Below are 25,867 nucleotides of genomic sequence, written 5' to 3'. Positions count from 1 at the left end.
GCAACATTTATCCAGGAATTTGTGAAATGTCACTCGGATCATGTTCATAAGGTAAACTGTGCAAAAACCAGGATCCAAGCTGAGAATCCATGAGGAATTGGACGTGACTCTCTTATTCCTTTGGCCTGTCTTCTAGGTCAGCCAAGTGGTATTTGTTAAAGCAATGTCTGTGCTTTGTATTAGGTCTTGAAGAAAGTACGATTATCACGAGGAACACGCTGTACAATATAGTCATACTGTTGTTGTTTTAGCCAGGTTTTTTAGGTCACTTGTGAGAACAGTATTTTAAGTCAGTGAAAGTGACCTAAACATTGCAAGTCTATAATTTCTGTTCTGTTTGTAACAAAATCACAGTTCCTGTACAGCTCCAACCAGGAAACTGCTTATATTTTCTAAAGAATTTAACTTTTCTTGCTTCACATTGCCTTCAGAGATGTGTGACAATAGTCATTGAGATCTCAGTAAGCAATAATGGTCAGAAAGGTTATGTGACTGTTGCTACATATAAAACTGCCAAAATACTGTTATTTACATGTTTTGTTTCTTTATAAATTATGATTGAAAAAGGCTGTGCATTTTTGTTAGTATCAAAAGCATGTAATGTAAAAAATAATGAAAACTAAGGCAAATAATAAAAAAGCAAGCTTCTATATACTATTTACCTATTTGTAAAGAGTCAAATGTGACTTTTCCAGATATTTTTATTAGTGCTTCAGCAACAGACTCGCTGACATCAGCGAATAGATGTTGCACCCTCTCAGTTAAAAAAAAAAAAAAGTTTTAAAGTGTAAAAAAGCCACAAAAGGCTACAATTCTTAATTTTCGTTTTCTGTTTCTAAGACAGTTGTAATGGTAACAATTTGAAAGTCAGCCTTAAAGGAAAAAAAGAATTATTGTGATATTTACAACCATTTTTCAATTTTAAACATTAAAATCTTTATAAAAGTCTCTAGATAATTTGATTTAAAATTCAGTTACTAGTTAAAGCAAGAAAAAACAGCTTTTATTGAAGTTAAAGGTTTGAGTCTGACTATTTTGAGTTTATTTCTCTAAGATAACTTCTGTAGTTTGAATTCCACAAGACCATATCAAGATTTAAATGAAATATCACTTGTGTATGACCACTGAAATGTGCTTATCCTTTGCATTTTAAAATGCTTTTCCCATGTTTGTACATAAAAATATAGTAAGCCACGAGCGAAAACGTTGTTGGTAATGAAAATATATTCGCATACACGATGCATATATTTTTACATGTTATCCCTCCCTTTACAAGATTGACATATGTGAGAGGCAAACTCATGATTTGTGGAAAAAGCCAAAATTGCAGTTGGTTGAGTTTGGGTTTTTTTTTTTTGGCTTGTGGATATGTGTGTTTATTTTGCAAAGGTACATGAGTTGGACAAATACCAGTGTCTGATTCTCAGGAACATGAAGATGGTATTTCATAGCATGAAGGCCACCTGCTTGTCAAATCTACCGGCTTTCGTAGTAGAACCGTTGCCAGCTTGTCAGGCATTATTTCTTAAAGAGGATTTCACAGAGGGCATGTATGTTGCTACTTAGCAGTGTCAAGGCACTCTGTGAAATACTGTATCTTGTTTTGGGCACCACACATAAAATACGCATATTAGAAGAAAGGAACAAGAATTCTAAGAAGTTTTGAACATGTTAACTATGAGAAAAAATTGAAGGAGTGTAATGAAATCTGTAAAATAATAGATCAACGGTAAAGACTGAAGGAGTGTGATAGCCACATTCCAATGTGTAAAAGATTGTTTAAAAGGGCTCATGGTCCGTTTGTGCTTCCATCTCCTTTAAGGAGAATAGATTTAATTTTTCAAGAAAGGTAATTTAGGTATAAGGCAAATTTTCTCTCTGAGGTCACTGAAGAACTTCAGAAGGCTGCCAGGAGAATATTCTCTGTAGTTAACCCAAAATTTTCAGGAATAATCTCTTTTGCACATGTGCTAAATTTAATGTATTCTTGACATCATTACCAGTTTTGTAGGAATTAATTTTTTTTGTCCTCATTCTCAAATGGAAGGACATTTCTTTAGGTAACTAGCATAGAAAAAATATCTTAATACTGAAGAGCTTCAACAACGGAGCTACCTGCTAGTCCTTGCAAACATTTGCTCTTTGGATACCACATTCTCCTTTTCCTCCATGCAGCTTATTATTATTATTTGATTTCTAGTAAGGTGTATCAATAATCAGAAAGCAGGAGCATAACAACAGGTACCACATCTTGTCCTTGGGGGAACAATGTCAGAAAGAAACATATTTGGTCCTAGAGTTCTTTTGGACCCCTCCAGATTTCAGAAGGGGAATCTTCTCTGATCTAGTGGGAGATGTCCCTGCCTATGGCAGGGGGGTTTGGAACTAGGTGATCTTCAAGGTCCCTTCCAACTTAAACCATTCTGTGATTCCATGATTCTCCTTCACCTGTTCAGCACTGTTAGATTTTCTGCAAAGCACCAATTTCCTGTGTTTTGCCCTATTTTCTTACCCATCCCGCACTGAGATTTCTTTGTCTGTGTTTATTGCACAGAAGGAATTTGGCATTATTGTTAGAGCCTACATCTTACTGCAGCTTTCTCATTCCCACAATCCCTTGTTTTAACTTGTATGTCCAAAGTTAATGCTGGTGCTCTGTTGTCCTGGCTAGTACCTTTCACTACAGGAAGAAAGTTCAAAAGATGCATCCATAGCCAGGAGTACAAACCAGAAGAGTACAGCCATTCTCATCACTTTATCAAGGAAGATACGTGACTATTCAGACTGCATTTGATTTTTTTTTAAGTCTTTCTAGGCATAAAGAAATGTGAGTCAAGAACTAGGCCATCTTCAACAAGAGTAGAAAAGGAAAGTGTTACAATTAAGACGACTACTGAGACAAAAAAATGTTTTCTGGGAACTACACCTGAGATTCTTTTTAAAAAATTGTTATCTACAGCATTCTTTCCTTGGGATTGCCCTCATTTTTCTCTGCCTTATACCCCAGTTGTTGCAGACAATGACTACTGGTTCACAGGATTCTTTGGCATCCCTACAGAAGTCAGACACTGTTATTCTCTTTGTATCCCTAAGGGAAGAGTTGTGGTTTTGAAGCCATGTTTGTTTACCTGAAGTGCCTGGACTTCATGGACTCAGTTACTGCTAGAGGAGGTACAAGAATGTTTATACTTCCTTACTAATGCCATCTGATTTGCTCTCCTGAAGTTTCATTGGCAATTAATGAGATAATCATGGACTGTTCCCATAGCTTGTGTCATGTTCAGGTTTATTTTTGCATCGCTCCAGGCTAGCTTTGATGCCTAATGAGGCAAGATCTTCAGTTTCTTTCTCAGCAGTGGAGACTGTACAACTAACCGTAACATGTCTCTCAAGATTCACAGGCACTGGAAAAGGATTTACTCTTTGGTGGCTGAACCGGTCTGCCTGTGCAGTTTTCTGTTCTTTCATATATTCAAAGGTGGTTCTGTGGTCTTTGGGGTATTATGTACACCAAAGTGAAATGTGGGACTTTGTCTATGCTCTTATCTCAGTGAAGAAAGCAGAAGAGAATGAAGGAAGTACTAAGAGGCAACAGCCGTAGGTCTGGTTCAAGCTGGGACATTGATTTACAGGGATTAGGCACAACTACAATGTTGTCCTTAAACTGTTCATGTATGTGAGAATAATTAATTGCCCAAATGAGCCATAGTATTGATGATAATCATGATAAAGGGAAAGTATATTTCATTTTATACATTAGGGTAAAAACATGGGTTTTTCTTGTGATGGTCTCTTCAGCTATTTCATATGTAATGTAAGGAGTATTTTACCCTAAACTGTTCATTTATGCCTGTAATTTTAGCAAGGGTTCCAATGATAACATAAATTACAAATTAAAGATAAGACTGTGGGGGTCCATTTACAATAATCCAGGGATGAATTACCACTTTATTTTATATGCAATACATGGTAGTGGTAATTTTTAAATGCAATTCATGATATTGAAAAATATCCCTGTCTTTGCATACTCCCCACAATGTGTGTCATCAGCTTCCTCATACCTCTCAGAAGTGGCTAGTGATATGCCATTATTTTCTTATATAGAAATGTAAATAATACATTAATATTTGTACAGTATCACCTCTATGAGAACATTGAACTTTTCTAGTAATTAAATTTGTTAATACAGTTTACACTTAAAATATTTTGCTTTTGCACAGCTGTCTACATAAAAAAATCAAAAGCGCTTCTGAGGTCATTACTTCAGCTTTTGTTGATATCTGAAGCAGTTACAAATGAGATGTTTAAATAATTGTGTGAAATTAAATACAGAGCTATCTATAAATTTTCTTCCTTGAATATTGCAGCCCGCTTCTGAAAATACCTCTGATGTACATATTTTTTAGTAATTTTTATGTCAAAATACTTACATCACTTCCTCAAACCTTTGTATCTTGTAGACATGTTTTCTGTAAGTCATCAGAAAATGGTCTTTAACAGTTGAAAACCTGAGTTTTAAGCAAATGAAAACTATATATAAAGAGGAAGCCAGAACATGGGAGATGGAGCAGCTTCCCCTACAAGCACAGAATTCCTGCTCACTTATATTTGAGATGCAGAAGTATTTCGATAGAAAATGGTTCACTCTCTAAAACAGATGGAAATGAGGAGAGGTTAAATTAATATTTCACCATTCTTTCAGCTGTTTTGTTTCTTTCTTGCTTATATAGTCTTTTAAAAATAATGTTAATTTTTAAAGATATAAAGCTGTAGGCTTTGGAAATAAGCGGGTAAATCAAAAGAAAGTTTAAAAACAGTGTTTAAAATAGCATTTTCATTTTGGTTTCTCTCTATTTTATGTGAGCTATACGGAAAACAGATGGAAGCATTATTAATTTTTTCCCCCAATGAGTTTTAGTGCAGCATATTTGTATGTGTTATCTGAAACATATGAATACTTAGTATTGCTGCTGTTAAATTCGTAATGAGTTGTAGGGATTGTGAAATTCCCTGACTGGCTCTCATGCAAGTAGTTCATTTGCAGTGCTTAGATGTGTTAAGATTAAGCAGGGGGAATATGGCAAGCACTATCCCTGACCCTAGATGAAAAATTCAAATTTCTAGCTTTATGAGTTTGCCCCGACTCTCGTGTTTGGAGAAAATCAGATAAATACTGTGTAACCCTGCAAAAAATCTTGCAGTAAAACCTGGTCCTAACTGTAAAAGATTGCATGGATTCTGTGCCTTATATTGAAAAATCTCTAGTAGCTACAAAGGCGTTGAAATCTTGGGGCAAATTTTATGCATCAGATATAAGACTTCACTTGTATATAGCAATGCTTAATGTGCACAGGCATATAGGCATGTTAGGTGTTGGAATACCCAAGTCAACTTGTATTTGTTTAAATAGCAATGTGGGTACATGGAAATATTGGTTTTGAACTTCAGCCACATCTTCACAACTGGCTCGCTATAACATTCAGATATTTTCAAGTGGGACAAAATGTTGTGAAATGTCTCTGGTTATATTTTCATTTTTAATTGTAGTAAAACTTATTTAACGTACTCTGTTGTATCTGTGTAGGTATTAATACTTCAAATAAGTTAAACTAAGTATGTGAGGTATAGTGTAATATACTGTAATCTTTAATATTTTTCTTTTTCAGACATACTGTTTTTTAAAGTTCTGTAATTTTTGTCCGGAAATGTTAAGCTCTTATAAGGAAGGTCCTGCACATCTGTATATTCTGGCAGTTTGCATCTCCACATTGAAAACTCAATCTCTCCCAAAATTAAAGCACATAGTTGTGATCATATAATTGATCATAATGAAACTACTTATAAAAGTAACGTTACATACCTAGTTAATAGTCCTTATATTCCTTTGAAATTTGCAAGGACAGATGGAGTGCTGCATCTGCTTTGGTAGGAAAGCAAGATAGTGTTCTTAATACGTACAGAAATTAGGCAGGGGATACGGCAATATTTACTCACACAGAGAAATGAAAGTGTTAGAAAATGCAAGCTAAAATAGATTTGCTGCAGGTCAGCCCCCTTACCTTGGAATTGGTGGTGGTGTTATATCGATGACATGCCACAGAAGCGTTTTCATAATTAAAAAAAAAAATGCTACCTATATTATTACTAAGTTTTTTCTTATTTTCCATAATTTATTTGAAAAATCATTGGTTGCACAATGTGCAGTTCTGTATTAAGGCTTGTCTGTTGTCACAGCTGATGATTTCTTGGAGAACTGGGCCCAGAATATGTTACTCCAGTTCACTTATACATGAGTGTTTGTGTGCTTATGTAGAACAGATATACGTGTTCTGGTCTTGATGTATGTGGTGTTATTATTCTTCACAAAAAGAAGACAAAAATACAAAACAAAATTTGAAATGGACCTATCTGCTGTGATTTTACTGATTTTATTTTTTAATTATTTCTTAAGATGCCATAACAAGATCAAATGTTGCAATACTAGGCTTTTATAACTTGTAGAATAAATTTAGCTATAAATTGGCTATAAAATAGCTGAATTAAAATTACAAGTAAAACATTTGCTTATGAAGTGGTGTGCAATAAATAACCCTTTATGAACGATGATTACTCTGATCAGTACTAGCGCATGATTAAGAAGACATTCAAAGACTTTGATAAGAATCTTTGTTAGTGATTACAGCTCTATTTCCAATGATAGCTGAATTTATAGTTGGGCCATTCTGTAGATAACAGTGTAAACATTGCTTTTATAAAGCTGATGAACTGCAATTGTGTTACAGTGATGTTATCAATAGGACATCTATGTTTTTTCTTTAGTAAAATACTTGAGATGAGAAATATACCTCTTATCTGCATGCTGATATCTGCATTTCTCTGCTGGGAACTAATTTAAACACTTCATGAGAGATTGACATTTTCAGTGCCTTAAACATCCTTAAAAGCTGCTTTGTTCATTGCAAACCATATTTAGTATGACCTCATAATAATGTAGCACACCTCAAGTGTCATGCCTGTCTTTACTATGCACATTGGAGCTGTGTTCATCTATACTAGACAACTGCACTTCAAGGAAAGATTTTTTTTTTTCTTGATAGGCAATTAGCAGTAATTAGGAAGATTCACTTCAGTAAGATGTCAACATGAGATTGTTTAAAAAAGTTGAATGTCAGTGCCTTTAAAAGAGGGTTTTTTTCCCTGACACATAGGTATGGCATGTGAAACATGAAATGTTAATTTAACTTTTCTGCTTATTATTCATGCACAATATTATTTTGTCATTCAGATACTACACTGACAGAGTGCAAAGGGTGTTAAAATAGTGCTGCTAGAATAAAAAGAGGATTAATCTACCATTGGCCAATTAGCCAAAGGGTACTTAATGGTCTCTAAAGGCTACTGAAGTCTAACAACTAGCTAAAGCACTGGCAAAAAGTCCTCTATATTACCTTCATTTACTTGACATTTTCTGAAAGAGTCAGCTGCTGATAACTGCATTTGGCTGAAAAAAAATATTATAACTTGGTGATACAGCAGATTTTACTAAATTTTCAGAAGAATAAATGAGAAATATTTTTTACATTTTAGAACTTTTTCTTGCTTTTGGGGTCTTTGTTTCAATTTAGGGATTGGATATTGAGTCACCAAAGACTTCTGTTTCATATTTTGTCTTCATGTCTGGAATACTAAGTAATCAACCACTTACAGCCCTTGCATGAAAAAACTTTCACTGAGGATTTGGAGTTATTTGCCTTTTCTCTATATGATCACATTAAGTATGCAGCACAGTTGGCGTTTTAGTCTGGTATATATCTTTTCATATTTTCAGATAGCAACAAACTATCTTTGTTAATTTTAGCTTATTTTTTCTGTGACCCATCATGCAAAGGTAGGTTTTGATCCAAGAGAACAAAACAGGGTCAAGATTAGTGGTATTGACTCAATAAATTTTGCCTTGGATGTTGTAAATAGGTTTATCATTATGTTATAATAACATTTCATAGTGTGTAAAATCATAAACACCTAACTCTGTGCCTGCAAATATGTTTTGAAAAGTTCTTTCATAGTTTATGTGTGCCACAAGTCCTGCTTATCTTGTATATTTTTCATGATCAAGCTAAAGCTGTGAGCAAATAGCATTCTATTTAAAGCCTTCCGATGAGCAGTGTTAGATTTTAAAACAGAACTTGTTAGAGGAGCTATGCATACAGCAAATGTATTTTATTACCTACTATGGCAAGGTTTCTTAGAGAAAAGAAAAAAGAATACGTTGACTTCAGGTTTCGTACAGACATCTCTATGCACATTGTAATGTTTTCATCTGCCACGATTTTAGGATGGGAAGCTTCATAGTAAATATGTTTTTTAAACATCTGAGGATATTTATATTGGACTACAAAAAGAGTAGTAAAATAAGGTTATGTCATTGCCTAAAAAGGGTTTCAAGAATATCTGATTTGCATCCTATTTTTGCCTAGAAATACATTCTATATAATATATTCTGCAAACATAAATGTATGGGAGCATGTACAGCAGTGGCTGTGCAATATCAGCCACCACCAACAGAAATGTCATTTTCATACATGCCAGATGCAGTAGGAGGGTGACTCTGCTGTAAACTGAGCTAGAAGCTCCTCACGGGATTGCTGTGATGCCAAGGAGTGATAGGCCATCTCCGGAGCTTCCTACATTAACCCATTGGGCCTTCCACGTAGCCGTCGTCCTGAGCAGAGGGCTTATGGTAAAAAGCCTTGCTGAGTCACGGGAAGTTTTACATTGACTACACAGAAACTGAGATTTCATCACTTATCCCTTTGTGTACAGCAGAACAGAGTGTCGTGAGTATACCAGGAGCAAGGAGATTAAGATAGATGGATGTTAAAATATTGAATCTATAAACATCTGTTAAGCCAAAACACTCTGGAGGAGGTGCAGCAGACAAAGGCCGCTACATTGTGGAGGAACAGCGGTAGCCTGCCTTCACCAACATCTGGTCTAGCTGGTATTTAAGATTCTACCTTTCATCCTGGTGACCTCTTCCCCTGGAGAAAATCCTTTCTACTCTGTCACTCAGGATTTGCGTGCATGGTAGCACACACACAAAAAAAACCCCTGTGTCTAAAAAAGAAAAAAGAACAAAAGACCTCACCTAAAACTTAGCGAGAGGTGAGGGACAGCGAGGTAATGAACTTGTTTCTTAAGTAAGTAAATGCAAGGGATATCTTTTAAGCATAAATATCTTGCTGGGGAAGGGGGGCTGTTTTTCACTTCCTACATAGATTTATATAGATTTTTCACATACCTTTCCATATATTGCAAATAGAAGAATAATGCAATAGAATTATCAATGCTGTCTCTATTTACACTGTCTCCAGAGCTGTTAAGAGACAACCTTCTTGATATCTCTGATTGCAATTGTGTGTCTGTCTTTGCTTTTGCAAGTTGAGGGGTGTTTGTCATACGTCATACACTACTTTCACTTCACCCCCATAGTTCTGATGCTGTTTCTGAATTTAGGTACATTCACATTTTAAGTAATTTTTTTTGACCTCCTCACTTAAGTAAATTCTATAACCAATGTAGCACTGTCTTCTTTGGCGTCTGTCCCATGAAAGCTCTTTGTTTTTCAGTATGTTTGCTATCATTTTGGGGAATGTAGCCACTACAATCATGGTATTTTAGATCAGATGAATTTTGGCGGCAGCAGTAGCCTAAGAAACTTCAGAGAGTCATGAGGTATCTTGGGCAGATATGGGGGCATTTCTAATTTTAATCAGAGATATTGATCTAGCTATGATTTTTTTTTTGCTTTTCTTTTTATGAATAATTTATTATAGAGACACTGAATCATGAAACTCTGCATGTAGAAATATTGGCTATACTGGACAAATTAACCTAATCCTTATATCTTTCTGTACTACTACTGGTTTTGCTTTTTAAAGTAGCCATCATTTTGTCTTACTCAGACTGTATTAACTGTGAGAATAATATATCAGATTAAGGAATAGCCAATTAGAAAAGACATTAACACTATTTATCTCCTGTTCAATAATGACAGCAGATGCAGAAGGCAATAGAAAGATTAACCCCTTTACTAAGAACAGTACTTATCTCAGATAACTGTGTAAACTCCCCATTGGCTTTAATAAATGCACTTAAGTGTGAAATACTGTTAGAGTTTTAACTTTAAATACATTTTTTTGTATCCATGATATTTTTTAAGTGTACAAGTGTACAAGTATTTTTTAAGAGTACAAGTGTACTCGTCATTCATAATGGCAATAAACATGACCATAAGTAGTTTTCTTCTATTTGTATATATATGTGATCTTGTGTGGGTATGAAGGTGTTATGTGTATGTATATACACATGTATATAATTTTTTTTTTCTAATAACATCAAACAGTGTAAAATCTATTTTTGAATTAAATAATAAAATACTTGGAAATAGGTCACTATCTTTAACTTTCTCTAACCCATGTTTTTTTGTCTACCACCATATAATCTGACACACATTTAGTCATTTCAAGCTGTAGTATCTTTTCAGTTTATTAGCAGGATTCTTCACAAAGGAAGGGGTTTTTGCCCTGTGAGAGGTTTCGGTACCATTTTGTGTAATTGTTCCTTATGTTAAACTACCGTATTGCATTCTTCTTTGGAATAATAAGATAGTACTGTAGTTACCTTCTTAAGGAGCAGAGAGTTGTTAGGCCATTATTGGCTTTCGGCTGACTACAGATCTATGAAAGCTGACCACTAGCATGAAGATTATTTCTGTTCCCCTTTTTGCAGAACAACATTCAATATTATTTAAATTAAAACAAATATTTTATATAAAAGATTACGTCTATAAGGAGAACTGTGAAATATAGTTACAAAGATTGACTAGGTCTTGTCAGTTGTCAATCAAGTCCAACAAGACTGAGAGTTTGTTTGCATGTTATTTATTTGAACTAAATCCCTAACAAGCCTCGTCTGCTAATTGGACTTAGCATTTATGTTGCTAAATGAGAAGCGTTTTGGCTGCAGTATAGGGTGGTAAGACCTACCCAGTGGAATAAACAACTAACATCTGTTATCCTGTCCTGCTCCAGCTTGGCTTTTACCACTTAAGTACCTCAGCCCTAGAGTCAAGGTTATGGAATATGTGGTTCTCTGGCTATGGTGCATATATGTGAAAGGGAAGAAATAACACAACATGAGTGAAGACCAGCCAACCAGAAGATATTTAGTGCAGCTGGTCCACTTTGCTTTAACCTCTACAAGCCCTACAAATATCAAAACAAAAGCCAAGAGAAGGGAGTATGTTTTATAGCAGTTGTCAACACAGCAATTCAAGTGAGCTTACAGTGGTCACCATTAAAACAGATTTGACATTTAACCACCTTTAATACACATTGGTGTCTGAGACACCTTGGTATTTCTGTATGCTCTGTGTAGAAATAATTGCTGAATCCCAGAGAGGCTCTAGGTAAACAGGTTTCAACAGTAACTACTGTTACAGTTTTGTATGATAATTTTTGCCTGTCATGGTAAAAATAGCAGTGTGTACAGTCAGAAGCGAATTAGCTTGCCTTTTAAAAAAATTGCTTGTTTTTAATGTCAGTTGACTTCTCTTTCCTGCTGGGTTTGATCTTCGCGTGAACTAGAGAATTCAACCAACAGCTATGCAATATAATTACAGATATTATATATACTGTTTCATTCCTCTTGAATTATGAACCAAAGAAGCATCTCATATGATCAAGCAGCTATACTTTTAGGATGCAATGGTGATTGTTTCTTCTGTTTGTAAAACAGGTGTTGACCTCCAACCTGGCCAAGTGGCAACAGGAGAAGGAAGATTTACAAGGAAAATTGAAGTTGAGAGAACATCTGTCTCAGACTGCTGGCAAGAGTGAAGCCACACCAGCTCCTTCAAAGAACAGTGATTTAGAGATGAAACAGCTGCAGTGCAAACTAAAGGTGACAGAACAAATTATCTAATGCTGAGGATAATTCACACGAACAGTGTTTCATAACGGGGTCAAGCAGATATACCTATACTCACATATGCATATGATTTATGTATCTTAGCCAATGATTAGCAACTTAGGTGTTAGATAACCTTTGATCTTAAGTAGAAATGTAGTCATAAGCAGGAGAATTAGAAGTTACAATTAAAACAATTTTTGTAGATCAAATAGGCCAGACAAGGAGGCTTGCTGTGTTTTCACACAATGATTAAATGCATCTTGTTGGAAAGTGCTGTGGAATTACTTCAATGAAAGTTGTGTTGATTGCTTGCTTCCTTTAAGAAGGAGGTAAGCAATAGCTATCTGTGAAAGGGGAGCAAAGAATTTGAGCTGATGGGGCAGCTCATGTAATGTAACAGTGTGATGCTACCTATATGTCACTACTATTCTTGTCTTCAAAGAGACATCGTTCTTTTGGTATTTGTATTTTTGTAGATTAGCTGGTAGGAAAATACTAACTTGGTGATGATTTCATTGTTCAGTCTCCAGTGATTCTCTCATATGTGGATGTTGTAGGTACTGGACTGTGTTGATCTAAGAGCTTTCTCAGCAGGTGGCCTGGCTCGAACATATTAATTCTTCTCACTGGAGCAAATATATGTGCAACAGAATGTCTTAAAGTTCGTTTTTTCCATCATTTTGTGTTTAATATTTGAGGAAAGAGAAAAGGCCAAAATGGTACATCTTCTTGCTGCTAGAAGAAGTGGCACACTAGCAAGCTGGCTGCCAAAGGATTAACTAGAAGAAAAGGCCATATTACATGAGTGATATAGCTGGCTCTGTCTCTTGAGTACTGGATTAGCTGTGCTAGTGCGTGAAGTGTAGGTAGTGCTCAGACCTCTTAGCTGTTGATGGCAATTATGGTATTACGGATCCTGGCTATAGCACACTGGATGCGTAACATCTAAATTCAGGGATTAGTAAAGGTAGGTCACGTTGATAAAGAGATGAGGGCAGCAGGGAGTAGCCATGAAAAGGCACATAATTTGATCTACTTTAATTATGAGAAAGGGATCTTGAAACCATACACGCTGACTTCTTGAGTGTTGATTTTAGATTTGGGTTTGACTAATCTGCTTCTGTTGCTGGTGAGTGGTAATTTCTGTTAATTAGGGTTGTTCCTTTTTAGATGAGTGTCCTCATTATCCAGAAACCTAGTAGTCAATTGCTCTATTAAAGTAAGAAAAATAAAAAATTATGACTTTTTTTTTTGTGTAATATACTCTAAGAGTAACACTCATGCTAGAAGGCTACTTTATTGGTCTGCTACGTGTGAACTGCAAAATGTATTGCTGAAAAATCAAAGGGTTTTTTGTTTCTGCAGCAGAGGAAACATTTAGCGAGCATTTATAAATCTGATTTCAAAAATACTAGTATGACGTTTTGTTACTTCTTAAAGATGCATTAAATTTTTAATGTAAAAAATAAACCATGTATGCAAAACTACATTTAGAGTAAACATAGTCTGTGACCCCAAATTTAGATTAGTAGAGTAAATTCACTGGTTGCTGAATTGGGTGAGAGTTTGGACCGTAAGCACCTCCAAAGCTACTTAAATCAAGTTGCTGAAATTCTTAGCTGTATTTTCACCTAATATTTTTTCAAAAAATTAAGTCCTGCAAGTCCTTTTTAGAAGAAGAAATTGGCACAATTTGTCGACTATTGTTCCAGGCTATCTAAGCACACTTAAATGGACATACAAAGTTATTCTCCCAAATGTCCGAATGTGGAAGCAGCAAAAGCTTTCCTTATGGCTCAAAGTCTCAAAGTACCTGGTTTTGTTAGTTTTTGTTTTATTTCTCAGAGCTATCTTTGCAGTGTTTGTTTATGTTGTATTTAACAATGCCTTGTACCTTTGCCGATGGGAAGAAATGTGTTAAGTGTGGTATGGTAAGTTTGGAAGCAAAATACCATAAGCGTATATCTTCGCCTCTGAGCATGTGCTGTGTCCCACCTAAGTAGTCAAGTTTGTGTCTGGTGTGTAAACCATGTAACTGGGTGTTGTGCTTCACGCTAATGAAGCTCAAGCTCAACAAACAGGTCTCAGGAAAGTCAAGAATATCCTGCTAGCATACATCATTTTAACAATTTTCTGGTTATACCTCACATAATAATAATAGTAAATAGACTAGACAAGTTATTAAGAACAATATTTTACATCTAACTATGCACACAAGAATATATACTCCCCTTGAGGTGCACAGAGCTATGTACAATTCTCCCATTAATGTTAATAGGCGTTACAAGTCTGCACTGAGCAGAGAAATTCTCCTCAAGAATCTTTGTTTACAGCATGTCTGATCTGTTCACGTATTGTTTCTACATAATAAGTAAAAAGCTTTAGTACAGTGGCTGAACCTGCATGCATACAGGCATACATGTATGTTGTGCGTACACTTAACATGTATGTATCTTTTGGCAACAGCTTTTGGACTTCTGAAATCTCAGTGTGTGATATGTTTGAGCTGCCATTTTCAGCAATGGCATTCAATGCATATGCTGAGATTGCTAAGATGGCTACTTAGTTAAATTTCATATTTTTATTTCTGTAGAATGATTCAGTTGTTCTATATTTAAATCTTGGGTATATTGTTTGTGTGTTTGCATGGAGGAATTGAGGCCTTTTTTTTTTTTTTTACTTTCTACTGTACACAATGAGGAAAGGCCAATAACTGTAAAATTCTCCTTCACTGGAATTACACATGCCTGAAAGTTAGGATCGTACCTTTTTTGTTACTGAGATGTAGCATTTGTGTTAGCGTGGCCAAATGGAAATGTCTTTGTCTTGTGCTTTGAGTTTCAAGGGTCACAAAAACAACTGCTCCTGTAGGTTGTCTTGTATTTCTAAATACACAAGATGAAAGGCAGTGTTGGAAATTCTTGCTCTATAGATGTAAGCCCTTTGTGCTGTAGAACTATACCATTCAAGGATGTAGTTCAAATGATGATCCATTTTTTTTTCTCCTTTTTTCTGTTACCTTTTCAGCTGGCCATGCTATGCAAGAGGAAATGTGGTCCTGATAGTAGCACAGGCTTGCAGGTGTCCTGGGGAACATCTGTTAATCATACATTATTAAAGCAATGGAAAAGTACTGATTTTTATCATATTTTCCAAGGAATGTACTTTTGCTTAAGTGTTGCTGGAAAGTAAGAACGCTCCTTTTGTACCAATTGATGTCTAAGAACATTCAAAAAATATGTGGAAGTTTACACAGGCCGTTGTTTCAAACAAATTTACTGTTGACTGGCATAATATTCAGTCTCCTTTATTTATATTTTAATATTTTTCAATCTAGAATTCGAATAATGAAATCACTAAGCAGTCGACCACCATTAAGTCACTAAAAAATGAAGTCCAGGAAAAAGAAGAACGGGTTCGGGAACTACAGGCGAAGTATGTTCATTCTTCTATCCATTGTGTTTGGTGCCACCCAGTGGCTGCTGTATTATTGTTACAACATTAATCGTTCTTAAACAGATTTTTAAGAGAATGCTTTATTCTTCTTTTTATTGCAGTCTTGCAGACTGTTACAGGGCTTTTTTTAGAAACTGGAGCAATACATGCTAAAATTGCATTTTGTTTAAACTGATGAGTGATTAACTGGCTACAGTAGCTGTACTGCAATAAGAATACCTTAAATCAAAACTCAGACTCTAGAGTAGACTATTTTATCCTTGATGTAAGTCTAAATGAATTCCTCAGCACTGTTAAACACAGTCTTTCAAATACAGTAATTCTTTGCCTAGGGGCTAAGAGACATGTCAAGGTTCAGATGCTTAAACAAGATTAAATATCTAGTCTTACATTCATAAAAAGTTCAAAAGGACAGTTGTATTTCTTTCTATCTGAATTGATTAAGGTTTACTATGCATTTTGAAATTTACATGTATTGTTGTGAAGTATGCAACTGTGATTTTTATTCTACCTACTTTAAATGGTTCTGCAATTATATTACTATATAAATATAACCTGTTAGTGTAACTGTGAATTTTTTGCCGGTCCCAGAGTTTAACTCCTCTAACCATTCTATTTTTTTTTTATTTGTAGAAAGAATGCAGTTTAATTATCTGAAATTAGTTCATTTAAAAAACAGATGAATCTTAAAATTGTTAAATTCCGTACATTGTGTATTTTCTGTTTCAAAATGAAACTCATTTTTTTCCACCATAAGACTTAAATTTAGAATAGAGTTACTAGTTATCATGCTTCCTTTATAAAATAGATACTGTTTTTTCATAAACTGTAATATATAATCACAAAAATAGCATTAATAGTATAAATGTGAAAGAGATGGAAAAAATTTTAAGATGCACTGTTTTCCTGATTTTTTTTAATATGGTATTGACGTGGTATCAACAATGTTTTATTCCTGAACATTTTACCATCATTCATTTTGCTTTCATTAAAAAAAAAAAAAAAAGCAGAAGTCTGAACATACTCAGGTATTGCTTATGTTTATATTTCAAATATTTATTTGTATCGTAATGGTGAAGGCATAATTTTCTTATTGAACAGAGATTACATTGTGGTACGTAAATTTATTTTTTGAGAAATTTCTGAAAAATGCTGATATCATTTCTAGGTTTTTCAGTTTTTAAGAATTATTATCTTACCTGACATATTACAGAGACAGAGATTTTTCATGTATTTCTGTGTATTACTCAGGTGAATGAAAGGACACTTCCCCCTTTCACTTTCTTTTAAAAATAATTTTGCACAAAATAGTGTTTGAATAGTACCCGCTTCAGACATCAAAGAAATCTAATTAATTAAATTTGTGTGTTCAATAGTTTTTTTTCTTTTTTTGATAATAGCTTAAGAAGAATTATGATTTCAGATCAGAAGAGTTGGAGCATAAACCACAGCAAAAAACAAATCACAAATAAATTGAATATTTAGAAACAGATCTGTTTAATAAGAGAGCTGAAACTGGTTTTAATGATTGAGAATACGGCAATTGCAAGAATTGCATCAGCTTTTATTTTAAAAAATATACTAAAGCTACAGGAATCGTACTTTGTCTACTGCATTTATACTTTTTAATTGTTTAAAATATTTGCATATTAACAATATTTTCTAACAGTGATATGCAGTATGACTTCTTCCCTTCTAGGATTTCTCGATTGGAGAGGGACCTTAATATGAAAAGACATTTGATAGAAGACTTAAGGTCTCGTCTAAAAACAAATCAAGAAAATGAGAAAACCTCTAATGAAACATTAGAAAGCCTTGAGAGAAAGGTATTTCTTTCTTCCTATTGATAGTTTTAGGAAAAGCAAAAGCTGGTGGATTTACAGAAGTTATTTCAACATGCTATATATACTAAATCAATATATTGCTTTAAGCAAACAACATACAGTTAATCTAAGGGTGCAATTCCCTCCACTATAATTTGTATGACATCAGTATATGGTGATAGCTTGGATGGATTCAGCATAATTTAATGTATGTTCATAAGAGGTGTAATTAAATATTAAAGTATTCATAACACTGAGTTGCAAGGATATGCTTTAAGTAGTGAGATTTAGTTTTATGCACTGTAAGTTCATAAAATACAGTAGACCTGAAACAAGTGTCATTTTACATGACATACGCTAATGAAGTCCATGCACCTCTCCTGGCTATAGTAGTTACATGCTTTAATATGTTAATCTGTTTTCTACTGCAATGTTATGAATGATTCACAGTTCTTAGCTTAATGTAATTCTGTCTGTGTAGGCAGAGTTTAATTTCTACAGCAAATCGTTTTCTCCTGCAAAATTCTAGGATGATTTCACTGAAGCTAGGAGAACTTGCATATGTTTTGGCATGTTTCTGTACTATCCAACCGAGTTATTGCACTTCAGCCTTTAAAACCAGAAAAACACTATGACATTTGGTTGTCTGTGAGGTTATGCAGCATATGACCCCAGAATAGAAATAAACAATTTACCAATTTGCTTTTGTTTTCCTAGAATGCAGGTGCTTTCTGGATATCACAAGCACTATCTCTGCTTGCAGTCATATAGCACTTTCAGCTCTAGAGAGAGCTGCTGTCTTACCCTCCGTGCCAAAGATAAGGTGTTATTAAGAAATCCACAGCCAGAGAGTGAGAGCATAAGTAAGCAAGGGAGCTAAAGTATGAAATCAGAGAAATACCTGGGTTTGGGTTTAGACGAAAGATTTAGAATGGAATGATGTGCTTTAATGCTGTTGTTCAAGTATTTTAAGCGCTATGTTTCTCGGATTCCAGACAATCGAATTCCATACATTAATTTGATTATTCCATGAGGAAAATCAACTTGATAAATTTTACATTATCTTCAGCAGAAGATCAAAGAAATTCCCTGTTACTCGATATTGTCGGGAAAACTTTGTGATTAATACTATGAGGACAGCTGAATGATTTTCTAGGAGCATTGGTCTATTTCATTTTACCCAAAATCCGTGTTTGCATTGTATGGCAAAATGGTAATAATTATCTAAGAGGCTTTACAGACTATTAACTTGTAGACAGTTATCAATTTCTCAGCTGAGTTTTAATTAATGTTTCTAGCTCTGATAGCAGAAATGAGTGGAAGTTGTGGTTTGCTCCCTTTTGCATGCACTGTAACAGTATAATATATATAAACAAACAGCTCTGCAAATGAAGAGCTTTTCTTTACACTTAATATAAATTGACTTTATGTAACAAGATTGTGTGCAAACTGATCTCTACTGGATCAGCAGCAGAGATTTATTAAAGACTGTCATTTCAGAAAAAGGTACTTTAATCAAATTATTTATATAATACAGGTATGTTTATGCAATATAGGTAAGCTTAGTTTTGGTTTGATTTTCATTTTTAAGTTTTATATCTCAATAGTCATTTGCTCTTGACCTTTCATTATTTCAGGTAAAGGCACTGGCTGAAGACTGTTCAAACAAAAAAGCTTCCATTGACTCACTGAAACAAAGACTGAATGTAGTTACAAAGGAGAAGTCTCAGTATGAGCAGATGTATCACAAGGCTAAAGATGAGTTGGAGAAAAAGGTATATTAGAGTTGTGACGGCTCCACCATGGAACTTTTTCATACCTCACTTTCAAATGAAAAGTTGCAAGGTCATCAGCTTAGACTTTTTAAATACAGAAATGGAAAAAAGAAAAAAATAATAGCAATGTGTTCCTCTGTTTTACTTCAGTCTGAAGTTTAGATGCTGGAACATGGACATAATGACTGCAAATGAAGTTGCTTTTTCACATGATACATACGTTTTCACATAAGTTTTATATATATAAACAGAATGTCCTGGGATGTTAACTATTGCGTGGGAGGTTGGTCGGTTGGTTCGTTTGTTTGTGGTCTACCATACCTTCCTATCACCTTTTATCATATCACCGCTGTTTCTCTGTGGATGTATTTCAGGATGTCAGGCTTAACAATCTAGAGAGCAAAATGATTGAGACTGAATATGCCATGACTGAACTTGAAGCTGCTGCATCTCAACAACTACATGGCTTGGCTAAACAGACTGGACAGGCTTTGGAAACTGTACAGAAGAAGCTGCTGCTCACCAATGACAAAGTAGAAGAGTTCATGACATTTGTTAAGGTTTGAGTTTTGATTTTCTCTTGAGTGTTCACCTAAATAAAGGTATTCTTGAGTGAAAACAAAATGTAAAAGATAGAAAGGAGGCTAATCTTTGGTGCATTCCCTGTTCTGGAACAATCTTTGAAGGTCCTGCACTGGCCTGGTGTCAGCTCTGAACTGGTCTAAGCAGGGAGAAAGAGTCAGTGGTTCTAGATCTCTTTCCTAGACTTCTGTAGAATTCTGTAATTTTTATTGGTCATCTTTTTGTATATGGTTGCCAATGTACTTGTTCCCAAAAACAAGTGCTTAGCTGTAAAGAAAACTACTCTGCAGAAAAAGTTTCCCAACATGTTTAAGAAAATAATTTATATCTGTTGATTAGTGTGTATTACCTCATTTTCTACATGTGCTTTTTATTGCAGATATATTAAATAAGGAAGCCTCTCTTGCAAAATTGAAAGCAGTTTTAAAAGCAGTACCTAGGATATTCTTTTCTTATTTTGGTTAAATACTTAACAATCTGCGACAGTGTGTCATGCAGTAATACTGTGTGGTGTTATACAGATCACTTCATCATACAGCTTCAGTGTGAAGTTCTACAGAACAGACTAATCTGTGTTTTGTAACTTAATATTTGAAATATAAATATAATTTATTTTTCTGAAATATCCACTATGTACCTAAGAATTATAATGCCTATTCAGTATATATATATATATTGAATTTAGCATGCATCTACTATATACCTACTTTCAGACAAGGTTATATCTTACTAACCTATGAAACAGATCCGCTTCTCTGCTATTCTTGAATTTCTGTAGAGGTGAGCTGCTTTCAGGTATGTTTGAGCAGGTCTGGTAGCATCCAAAGCAAAAAGCAGTGCTATTTTGATGCACTGTAAAAAGGTAGCATATATAGTTATCTCTTCGCTAATAGCTTGCCATTGTGGATTGAAGTTTAGTAACTTAAATACTTGTGCATTTTACCTTCGTTCCGTCATCAACAGATATCAAGTCACTCTAGATGGAAGTTTTCAGACCTCTGGTGTTGGCCTGAAACCGTCCCATGTTCAATTCAGTTGCAGAATTCATATCAACTTCATTATGAAAAAAGACTGAACAATGTTGAATGCACTTTAAAATCCTAAATTCAAAGAATTTATAAGCTAAAATATCTAAGGTGAAAATGAAGACTGACTTTCATGAAAAAACGTGCCCGTTATTTAAAAAATCAGTTGCTTTATTTTTTTAAGTTTGTGATTAAAATAAAGGCTATCTTCTGTTTGCCTTGTTTCGTAACCTGTAGGGAAGTGGTATAAAACTGCTCACTGTGCCATGTGATTCAGATGTATCTTGCCTATTCTTGAACAAACTGTTATTTTTCAGGGGGGAAAATTGTGCTTTCTTCTAATACAGAATGCTTCCTCTAAGGGGAAGAAATGAGTGTTCTTTCCACAGCTGCTTCCTTATATTTGGCTAACTATGGGAAAGTCTGAATAAATCCAATGTATTGTCTGTTTGTTTTAATTAAATACTCCTATGTCGTTGATGACGGAGATATGCAATTCAGTCTCCATTCAGGCTGCTAGAATTTTGGAATGACTTCGTTGAATTAACTGCAGTAGCAATTATAGACAAAGGAGATAAACAAGTGTTCTTACTATCAATACTTTATATACTTTGATAATGAAAAGTTTCTCAAAAATTAGAAAATTAAAAAGTAAAAGATCTTCTGTTTTCAAAAGTAGCTGTAATGAGGAAAATCACCTATTAGCAACTATTATGATACTTCCTTCATTATTGATTAAGATGACTGCTTCTCTGTTAGTTACCATGAATATTCACGGTCGTACTGGATGGGAAAAGAATGTTAATATGCAGTTTCTCTATAAATAATAATAGTATTTAGCTAATAAATCTAAATATGTAGTTTCTCCCCTGGATAAAAGAATATGCATGCATATTTCAAGTAACATTTTTGCTGACTACTGTTCCTGTGCAGAAAGATTTTTTGAAAATAAAGATGCTGTCTGTAAGTCAAATATTGATGAACAGGGAGTTCCTCAGTAGACTGCTTTGTTTAGTTACGTACTGAATATTTAGGGGGAAAAGTTGTCTGAAATCAGATTTTATTCAAAGTATACCACTATTAAAAATATAATTAATAATCTTTGGCATTTCAGTGGAATTTTGTAGTATATCAAGTAAATCCTGTTAAAATACCTCTTACATATCTGATGCTATAACCTGCACAGGAAGGTCGAGGTGGCACAATAAGAAGTAGCAGTACTCCCTCCTGCACCAGCTCTTCCTTTGAAGTCTGGTCTGTCTCATTTCCACTCTCTCCTTCCAGGTAGCTGTCAATTTTCCCCTGACCTTGGTTCTTACTCAAGTTTCACTAACTCAGATAGGTTTTTCTGTATAGAGATCAAGTTTAATCAAGTTTAAACTGTCTCTTGCTTAACCTGTTTAACATATTTGTATGACCCTCATCTTTATCTGCTATTCTGATCACTTCACAAGCCGTACTTGTTTTTCCAAGTGCAAGTGTAATCTCCTTATTAATCAACTGAAAGCAGTTACTTTTTCTAGCCCTTCCATAGCTCTTATGACATTATAGGGTTTTTTACATAAAACAATTAAATAATTTCAGCATTGCTAATTAATAGCTACAGCTGTTAATAGGACAACAGAGGAACTTCAGAGAAGAGAGTGTTGCTCTTTCTGTTTATAGCAGACTCTGTCACTTGCCTCAGAATTATCGATAACTCAGAACCACAGGATCTTGAATCCATTTGGATCAATATACTAAGTTAAAAAATCTGGGGGAGAGGTTTCTGGTAGAATTCTGATATATACCACTGGACAAATTAGAGGATATGATGAGTTACTGGTTAAGCACATATTTGTAATGTACATTGCATTGCTATGGGGAGCTCAGTTTTGAAACTTATGCAACTAACTAAAATTGCTAGATTGTAAAATCTAGTAATAGTTTCTAAAACTTGTGGAAGAAATAATTACAAACAAAAGTTGCCGTATCCAATATGTTGTAAGTCATCACAGGACTTATTTTTGTTGGAGAGTGATCTAGGGATCAGGTGTTAGTCCTAAATTACCAACAGGAACCAACAGGGCACCTAAAGTAGGTTGATTCAGAGCGGCTCATTTCTCCAAAGCTGTTATGAGGAAGATACAGGCTAGTAGAAAGTATGAATAGATAATTGTGCACTGTGACAGTTTAATAAGTAACCAAAAACCCCACAGTTCCATAATTAGAGGGTAGCTCCTTATAAATATCTATTTCAGCTTGATAGGAAAAAGAATACAATGTTTAGAAATAAAAAAGGCAATATAAAGGAAGTGGAAAATGGATTATAGATAATAACCTGAAAATATGAGCAGCAATAGAGGATGGAGAAGACACTAAAGATATCAATATGAAATCTGTGGGTAGCAAGGCCAATAACAATAGTAAAGGGGCAGGATTTAAAATTTACTGGTAATAAGATAGCTATTACAGGGTAGATACAACCCATTATTAAATAAAACAACTCTAACTGTGTAAAGATAGAAGTCTTGCATGAATATTTCTGGTTTGTATATGGAAGGAAGTAGGCTGATGTTATATGAAGATGATGAAACATCCCCCGTCTATTAATAGCCAATGGAAGATTTTAAGCGATTTCTAGAAAGAAGTAGTATTTTTAAATTGAGAACTTTTATAGCTTACAACTTTATAGGGCTTAGTGTTAAGGAATTTTTCTCTTGCTGATCCTTATTTTGAATGAGTATTCAAAGTAAGTGTAAGCATACTATAACACTGCCAAGAGTCTAAAAGAATGATAATATTGAGTTGGTATCCACAAAAGGCAGTCAGGATAGGTATTTTTAGGTCAGTTAGTCTGACCTCATTTCTAGCTAAAATAATGAAAATGTGATACGAAATTCAATTATTAAAGTACTAAAGCATAGGAGTAGAGTTGTACTTCTTAGAATGGCTTTATAGAAAATAATTTGCATTGAATAAATCTGATTTATTTCTGGAAAGCAGTACAAGTCACTTGATACAGGTCACTATTCATTTTAATATACTGTTTTTTAAGATGTCTGACCTAACACCGAGACATTCAGATAAAAAATGTGGTCTATGCAATATCAATAATATGTTAAATGGATAAGAAATGGCCTGTGTGGTTGATCTGAAAAGTAATTAATGAAATTTAGGTGTTTCTAGAGTTCTGTAAAGATCAGAGCTAAACTTGATTATTAAACATTTTCACAGAATTAGATATCAAATCCTGATAAAATTTGTCAATGGCATTTATGAAGACTGATAAATAATAATGAAAGTAAGGCCACAAGTATAATGTAAGCTAGGCCAAATGAAAACATTTTTATTACTATATATTTATATATAGTAATATAATAGTATATAGTATATAATATATTTATTAGAAGAACTCCAACTACCTTTAAGAGGGACAAGGTGGCTCTGAGAGTATTTTAGATGCCTTTTATAAAGATACGTGTTTTCAGCCCATCCAGCTTCCATCAGCACCATAAATTCTCTTTGAACCATGCATCCAAATTCTATAGTGTACCATTGTTCAGTATTTTCTATAACATGTATTGCACTATCAGATCCTCGGGTGGATCTTGCCAGTTATGTGCAGCCCAACAACCTGAGTAAAATGTTCTCTGTTGTACCTGTGGCAACACCTGCAGAAAACAGCCATTGGATAAAGTTAAAAACATACTATTAGACTCCTTGACTAGTTGTCTGTCAAAAATAGGGTACAGCATACTAGTTTGCTATGAAACTGTCCAAAATCTGGAATTCTGTTTTCCACCATTACTGTATTTTTTTTTTAAGCTCACCTCAACTTTGACCATATATTGCTGTTACAGACCCTTGTAAGCTCAAGACTTAGTAATGTTGTCTCTCCCATTCAACTTGTACACAGCAAAACTCATTTTTATAAGTTAATCTGCAGTGATGACATCTGCCTGAACATGAAAATATCAGAGCTTTTCTGACCTTGAGGAAGATGTTTTGAAGTTTTGGTAAGGCACAACTGCAGCTATAGGTGACTGAATGCTTTAAAGTCAGCTGAGTGCATTTCTCACTTCCATAATGCCTCTGTGATTTGGGACTTGTGTGCCCTCCACAGGGAATACCCACTGAAGCACAGTTCACATCTGGTCTGTTCTGGCACTGTTCTTGATAGGTCTCCAGTATAACCATCTGATAGAATCGACTGCCAAAATCAAGACCCATGGCAGTTTACTTGGCAAGCTTAGTGGATCTACTTGGGGATCTAACACTCAATTCTCTTAAGACATCTGCCCTCATTTCTGCTACTCAGAGCAGGGCTTAAGCTAGGTGCATTTCCCCCTTGCTCTGTTGTTTGACATAGAGCTACGCGCAGCCACACATGTCAGAGGCCTTACTCCACCTCCGCTTGGCTGAGTGATGTTCTGCCAGTCATTTGCCATTCAGTCAGTTTATCTTCTATCCCAACATATGTCAGTCTCTCTTACCTTTCTACAGTTTACTTTGAACCCTGGCATCAATTTTGCCATGGCATATTTTCTCACTGCTATCTTGTGCTGTAGTTTAACATGCAGTTGAAGATAAGTTAACAGTTCTGTTAAAAGTTCCACTTCGGAGTGACCCTCACTGCTCATTTCTGCCCCTGTGAAACTTCCTCCCTCTTCCATGTCATGATGTTATGATGACATGTCATCACAAATATTATATGGGTCAATTGTGAGCTAGCTTATGAAAATGCTGTTTACCTTTTCAAAACCCAGCAGACCAGCTTTTGTGTACCACAGAGGGTCAGAGTATGGACAGGTTTACATGGTTGCAGGCTAGAGATGCTGGGACTGCCCTTTAGTGGCAGAGCTAATTGAGACTGTCCCTTGAAACTTCTTGCTCTTACAAAAAATTTCTAATTAATGACTCACCACTTGCGTGTTAAAAATTCCTGTCATTTGGCCAATTCCTGTTATGTACCGTCGTTGTCTTTTTGTGTTGAAATGTTCTGTGTTGGGGAAGATAGGAACATGCCAGGAAACATGTTCTCAGGATAACATCCTATTTTCTCTTTATGTAAAAATAAAAAAAATAATTAAAAAAAAAAGAATTAGAGATAAATAGTCATTGGGTTGGGAGGCTCAAGTATTTGGGAAGTATTCTGTTGGGTTTTATCAACTCCTTTCTAACAAGAGAGCAACACTACTGCCTGTACCTCCAGTTACACAGTCGGTCCTTTGGATAGAAGTAAATCCTTGCA

The 25,867-nt window shown here is 34.8% G+C and overlaps 1 protein-coding gene across 1 annotated transcript in view; it reads left to right on the top strand.

Moving 5' to 3' along the window:
* CNTLN (centlein) overlaps nucleotides 1–25,867 on the top strand; it is a 203,219-nt gene that overhangs the window by 157,304 nt on the left and 20,048 nt on the right. The window contains exons 20-24 of the mRNA XM_082497720.1: nucleotides 11,800–11,964; nucleotides 15,311–15,408; nucleotides 17,129–17,255; nucleotides 18,890–19,027; nucleotides 19,402–19,587. Of these exons, the coding sequence (XP_082353846.1) occupies nucleotides 11,800–11,964; nucleotides 15,311–15,408; nucleotides 17,129–17,255; nucleotides 18,890–19,027; nucleotides 19,402–19,587 (714 nt within the window). The remainder of the gene's footprint in view (nucleotides 1–11,799; nucleotides 11,965–15,310; nucleotides 15,409–17,128; nucleotides 17,256–18,889; nucleotides 19,028–19,401; nucleotides 19,588–25,867) is intronic.

Source organism: Vanellus vanellus, assembly GCF_965231255.1.
Source record: "Vanellus vanellus genome assembly, chromosome: Z".
In the NCBI taxonomy this organism is placed as follows: domain Eukaryota; kingdom Metazoa; phylum Chordata; class Aves; order Charadriiformes; family Charadriidae; genus Vanellus; species Vanellus vanellus.
Note: the sequence above shows the minus strand (reverse complement) of the source record. Positions and strands in the feature narration are given on the sequence as shown.